The sequence below is a fragment of the Aegilops tauschii genome, chromosome 4 (assembly GCF_002575655.3).
Source record: "Aegilops tauschii subsp. strangulata cultivar AL8/78 chromosome 4, Aet v6.0, whole genome shotgun sequence".
Classification (NCBI taxonomy): Eukaryota; Viridiplantae; Streptophyta; class Magnoliopsida; order Poales; family Poaceae; genus Aegilops; species Aegilops tauschii.
In genome coordinates, this window is record NC_053038.3 from 379,631,943 (window position 1) to 379,638,315 (window position 6,373).

Genomic DNA, 6,373 nt, shown 5'->3' on the forward strand with positions numbered 1-6,373 from the left:
CTTATGGCAAACTTGGAACTTCAATTATTCTGAAACGGAGAGAGTACGAAAGAAAAATGCAAAAAAAAAAAGTGTTCACGTACCCCTCTAGTATGGCTGAGCGCACAATACACCCATAATAAAATGTAAAACAGACAAATTGTTCCGTCACACTCAAAAACCACTAGAATACTCCTAATTAAGACCATTCCAAAGTGGTTTGACCAACTCAAATCAGATCTATGAGTCTACCCTATCACCTCTACCTCATCTAAAAATCTCAGGAATATCAATAAATATGAATAGATTTTGGGGAGAGAAAAACAAATCCCAAATCTTGAAATGGAAATGTTCCAAATAGAAGCGAAAATTAATTTTGAGACAATTCGGGGACAAGGAGTTGAGAAAATATATAAAAACATACATTTTCTAAAAATAAAAAATTGAAGAAATTAAAATAGTTAACTGAATTTGATTTTGTTAAATGCTTTTCTTCTGTAATTTCAGACCAGGCTTTTTTAGTCTTTTCCTTGGTAACATCGAGATTTAAAAACAATACTTTATGTTCTATAGCTTTTGAAAAATGATGCAGTTATTCAACACATACAAAATGATGCCGTTAGATGCCACATAGTAGAAGCCAATCCATCTTAAACCACCTTTGTAGTTCTCGTCTAAAACCATTTTAGGTGATGAAAACTACTGAGTTGAAATGGTCTGAAGGGAGCCAATCCATCTTAAACCACCTTTGTAGGACTCGTCTAAAACCATTTTAGGTGATGAAAACTACTGATTTGAAATGGTCTGAAGGGATTAACATTCCTTGATGATCCAGCAAGAAAATGATACTCCCTCTTGTTAATGAAAAGGTGACGTTTTGGACATTAACACTGTCCTCAAAATGTAATTACGACTAGTTTTAACTGCAATATATGCACAACGAATATATGCGTATGATTTCAAGTTCAATCTAAGTATTCACAACAATACTGGTGATCAGAGTTTTAAATATTTGACATGAGACACTGTCCAAAACATCACTTTTTGTGAACTGGGTGCATATGGTGCATGTATAAACATTGATCGTATATAGGTGCAAACAGGACATTCATAGTATCTCTTCTGGAACATGCATTAATGTGTAGTACACGAGTATGACACTTAAATTATATAACCGTGCAATACTGTCTCGTACAGACGATGTAAGACATAATGAGTCCATACTTACATGTCAAATCAGTTACTCCCTCCAATCCATATTACTTGTCGATCAAACAGATGTATCACTGAAATACGTCTAGATAAATCTATTTGAGCGACAAGTAATATAGATCGATGGGAGTAATAAACATGCATTCTAGTGGTATCTGCAAGTTGAAAACGTTGGCAGTCTGAGAAGTTGAATGTATATGTGCCTAGAACTTATTTAGATGAGATATAATTTGGTCTCATTCACCTTGAAAACAAAAATAGGTACAACCCACGTCAGCACACACGCATCTTATAACATCACATCCAATGGCTATAAAAGGTGAATGAGACCAAACTATATCTCATCTAGATGAGTTCTAGCAAAACTGTTTTAAAATGTTAAACTCCAGCAAGGAGAGAAAAGAGAAGCTTGTACTGACCGCCGAGATCGATCACATGCAGAGATATCGATACACACACCACACAAACAAAAGAAAACACTAGTATATAAATCAATGGGGAGAAACCTAGACGAGAAGAGGTGAAAAACAGCAACACTCTGGAGAAGATATTATGACCCAAAACTAGTAGCTAAGCTAGCTAGTTGAACGGTATTACTGTCATCAACTATGGGATACTGTGGTGCATGTACGTTGTGTTTTACTGTTGTTTCCTTCCGTTTCGTTTCGTTTCGTTCCGTTCCGTTTTGCACATCAGCTGATAGATAGATCATCACGTCCGTACGTACGTGGATGTTAATTAGCCTAGATGGACCTGTTCTCTAGGATCGCCGAGAGGCTGGTGGTGCGCTGCCGCTTGAGCCCGCCGCTGGCGGAGCCCCCGGAGTCCTCGGCACCGGACGACGACGACGTGCGCTCCATGACCGCCCTGAGCGCCTCCTGGATGGACGCGACGGCGTGCTGCGGTGACATGGGCGCCTGCATCCCGCCGTCCTCGTCCTGCTGGTCCCCGTCGCACGCGATGCTGTCGTCCTCGGTGACGACGAGCACGTTCTTGACGCGGCCGCCGAGGGTGGTGATCTCGGCCTTGAGCGCGCGCAGGCGGAGCGCCTTGAGCGCGCGGATGAGGTCCGGCAGGAGGTCGGGGCGGTCGTCGCAGCAGAGCGAGGCGCGCACGAGGAGGCGGCCGTCCTCGTCGCTGGAGGCGTCGACAGTGAGCTCGTCGGCCTCGGTTGGGAGCGGGCACGCCTCCTCCCGGATCTCCGACGTCTGCCGCTTGAGCTCCTTGACGTGCTGGATCACCTCCGCCAGCAGTGATGCCTTGTCCGTCTGCGCACCAAACATTCATGCATGCATGGAGTAAATCACAAGGAAAGTGGACGCACGCACGCACGCGCGCACGGCGGCGGGCGAGCTGCCAGTAGTTGATTAGTACTAGTTAAAAAAACAGCTCGCTAGCTACCATGCATGATGGGAGGAGGATGATGCATGCAAGGGGTAGGCTGGGGGGAATGATGGATGGGGCGTACGCATGCAGGGGAAAAGGAGGGCTTCGTGCCGTGGAATGCATGTCTCCTAGCCGACGAGCGTGGGACTCACTCGACGTCTCCCCCTCCACTCTCCTCCTACCAGGAGCGAGGGGAGCACAAGCATAACAGCGCGCGCGTAATCAATACACAAAAAATGGCTAGTGCATGGCTCGCCTGCCCTGCCCTGCCTGCTGGTGGTGGTGCTCGCATGCACGCTTCCACAAGCGATCTGTGTTTCTTCCTTTTGGGGTTTAGTGGGGCACCAAACCATCGATCACCACTCTGCACCCGCATTCTTTATGCTTGTTCCGTTATCACGCCCGTGGTCAAATCCTTCTTAGCTAGCCGGTGCAGTGCTCCTGGGGCGGGGCTTATACGTGCAGCATGCACTAGCCGGAGGATGCGTGCGTGTTATCCATGGATTACGGGCTAGTAGTAGGAGTATGTCATGTCATTATAAGCTGTCTAATCTAGCATCCAGAAACCAAAAAACTTTTGAACCAAACACTACTAGAACAGTCATCAGATTAGTAACAACGCATTGCATTGCTGCCTTTTGACCGTAAAGACTTTGAGGTGCAAATCTAAAACCGACTCGCTCCATGCTACTATTAATCATACTCAGTTGCATAGGATAACTCGTATGGTTTGGAAGAGTACTCGCTCCGGTAAAGATGAAAGAGTACTGTTAATCATACTCAGTTGCATAGGATAACTCGTATGGTTTGGAAGAGCTAGCTAGCTAGCTAAAAGGTATGTAGAAGGATCTGGGGCTAGAATTCTTGGGAGTAGGGCGGTAACCAGCAGGATCTCGAGACAGTCAGCTTTTCTCATCTTTGCTGCCGGCGCTCTGTGAGTGTGTGTACCTGACACGAGCTCTCGCGCTTGTCTCTCCTCGGAGAGGCCATCGCCCAGCAGTAACTCTCGAGTCGCAAGCTTTTTGTTTCCTTCCTGGTCTCTCTTTTCCGCGTCAACTAGGCGGCTCACCTCCCTCCCCTTGTCTCCTAGTAGCTCACTCCTTACCATAGAATATGCTGAAATGGAATGGCCGGGGAGCCAGCCAGCAATGGAGTGTTGGAGTTCGCGCGCATGCACACACATGTTTTGGGTTCGCTATATGCAGTGCACTGTGCAGAAAGAATTGCAGATATGCATGCTAGAGTTGGAGATATGCATTGCATGCATGAATTTATATGTGGTGCACTATTATGCAGCCAGAGCCAGTACCTTGGTTGTGTTGGGGAGGAGGCTGCGGAGGCGGGCCAGGTGCGAGTTGATGCGCTCGCGGCGGCGACGCTCGGCCTCGCTGTGGCTCTTGGACGCGGCCAGCGCCTTGGCGTCCATGATCTCCTGCGCGGTCATCCGGCCGAAGTCGCCGAAAGGCGACGCCCCGAAGGGCGGCGGCATCATCATCCCGTGGACGGGGGAGCCGTGGTGCCCCATGTAGAGCCCGGCGCCGAAGCCGAGCGGATCGGACGAGGACGACGCGCCGCCCGAGTGGTCGTAGGCGAACTGGAGCGCGCGCCGGGCGTAGAAGTCGGCTAAGAAGGGCGGCGGAGGAGGAGGCTGCGGAGGCAGCGGCGGCAGCAACGGGAAGAAGGGGCCCTGGCCGCCGATGCCTATGTTGTGGTGGTGGTGGATCGCGCCGTGGAGTGGCTCCTGCGGCGACAGCGACGGGGCCGGCGGCGGCCAGCACATGATCGGGGGCGGGCCCATGGTCGCACTCACGCTCCCCACGCTACTGCTCGCTTCAAACACCATGCCCCCTCCACCTTCTTGGCAGCCACCCAATTCTTGATCCACCAGCCCACTCGTGGCGCCACCGCAAGCCCTGGCGTGGTGCTCGAGCTCCTCCTCCTCTTCGTCCAGTAGCACCCCCACCTCTTCGCGGCGGTGGCGGCGGCGATCTCCGTGAGCACCCATCGACCGATCGATCGATCCGGAGGAGCTGGCAGCACGATCGAAGCCGTTTGTGCGGGATCGATCTAGTTCTGGTTCTAGTCTAGCTATGGTGGTGTGGTGTAAGTTTGCGTGGGCGATCGAGTGAGATGGATGCTTCTGCTGGTGTGTCTAGGGCTAGCTTTTGTATAGGGTGTGGCATGTGGCAGCATGATTTGCCTTTCGGCCTTTTTGTCTTTCCCTTATGATCTTGCCCGAGCTCGCAAGAATTATGGCCACCTCCTCCTCCCCCTGATTCCTCTCTCCCTCTCTCTCACACACAGAGAGAGGGAGGAGAGAGGAAGAGAAAAGGCTCCGGCCGGCTGGCCGCGGTCTCTAGACCTGACCTGACCTGACCTGGTAGTGTAACTTGGCTGCTACGCCTTTCGATGGCCTTGTGGGGGCAAAGGCTAGTAGGGTAACATAATAACTAGGCCGGAGTAATGGAGACAGGAGGAGAAAGGGGGCCGTGGGGTGTGGAAATGGAGCTGATCGACACCAGGCAAAAAGAGAGCAGGGAAAGAGGAGGGCAAAAGATTGCATGGAAGGAGAGCGGGACGACATAGGAGAGTAGTAGTAGTATACCTTTGTACGTATGTGCCATGCGTATGTGTATGGGTCGGTCAAGGCCCATGTTCTGCAGCACCCCCTTCACTTTACCAATCCACGCCTCCTCCCGCCCGCCTCCCCGAGAGACACAATCATTGTGTGTGTGTCTTGGAATACACTCCTCCCCTTCCTCTCTCTCTCTCTCTCTGGTGCCGCAGCGATTAGCACTTGTATAGTTGTATACACTAGCTAGTGCAGTAATCAATCTTGTTAGTGCTACTGTACTCAGACCAGGGCCGCGTGGGCGCAGGATTGAAGCGAACAGAGAATCCACGCGCCAACAGCCGCAGGCTAATGCACCACTCATCTCGTCTCCGCAGCTAGCAACTATGGTTATCGAGTTCAAATCTTAGCCCATGATTAAAGAGAGGAGGCCATAGCCAGGAGGACTGGACTGGACTGGACCGGACCGGAGGATGAGGAGACGGAATGAGATCCCCGGGCCGGCCGGCGCCATGATGCGCACCAGGCCCCTGCGTCGACGACACGATGATGTCGCTCGCTGGGCTGGCTGCTGCTGCTGCTGCTGCTGCTGGGGGTTAGTAATTCTCGGCGCGGAACGAGGCAACCCGACAAGCGGTGCGGCTTCCTACCCCCTGATGCCGCATTCCTCCCCTCCCCTTCCCGTCCGTCCACGCAGGCGCAGGCCGGCCGGTGGCGTATACGTAGTACGTCGGCATGCACAGTGCGGCAGTGCAGGGAGCGGCCGGAGGAAGGCATCAGAGATCGCGGCCAAAAGCCATCCATCTGCGCTGCGGCAGCTCGTGGCCTCGGGCGACGTGCGTCATGCAACGTGATCGATCGGCCGGTCGACTACGCGCGCGCGGGGGCTCTCCAGTAGAGTAGGATCAGTGGAATGAATCGATCGAGGAACTAGTGCCGGTCCAGGCAAGAACGGCCGACGTGAGCTCATCATGCCATGGCTCCGCCGCATTAATTCATTCCTCGTTTGAGCCCCGGCCTCTCGCTTCTGTCTATGCGCGCTTCCCGCTTTGCTAGCCAGTACTGGCGCTGCACTGCCCAGCCTGCGTGTATTTATGTTTCGCGTGTGTGTCGTCACGAAGAAGATCCACCCAGCCATGGACGGACCACTGTACGACGTATAGCAACTTTGTTTATTTATACTCCCGGGTCATCTATTTTCGAACGGAGGTCCGAGTGTACTTC

General features: G+C 51.7%; 1 protein-coding gene across 1 annotated transcript; it reads right to left on the reverse strand.

Annotated features, from left to right (window-relative positions):
* Positions 1-1,559: 1,559 nt before the first annotated feature.
* LOC109775151 (transcription factor bHLH30) lies at positions 1,560-5,034 on the reverse strand. Its single transcript, XM_020333911.3, has 2 exons — positions 3,887-5,034; positions 1,560-2,459 (listed from the first exon to the last, which is right to left on the reverse strand). Exons 1-2 carry the CDS (start codon positions 4,580-4,582, stop codon positions 1,935-1,937), a joined length of 1,221 nt encoding a protein of 406 aa, XP_020189500.3. The 5' UTR covers positions 4,583-5,034; the 3' UTR covers positions 1,560-1,934.
* Positions 5,035-6,373: the final 1,339 nt, after the last annotated feature.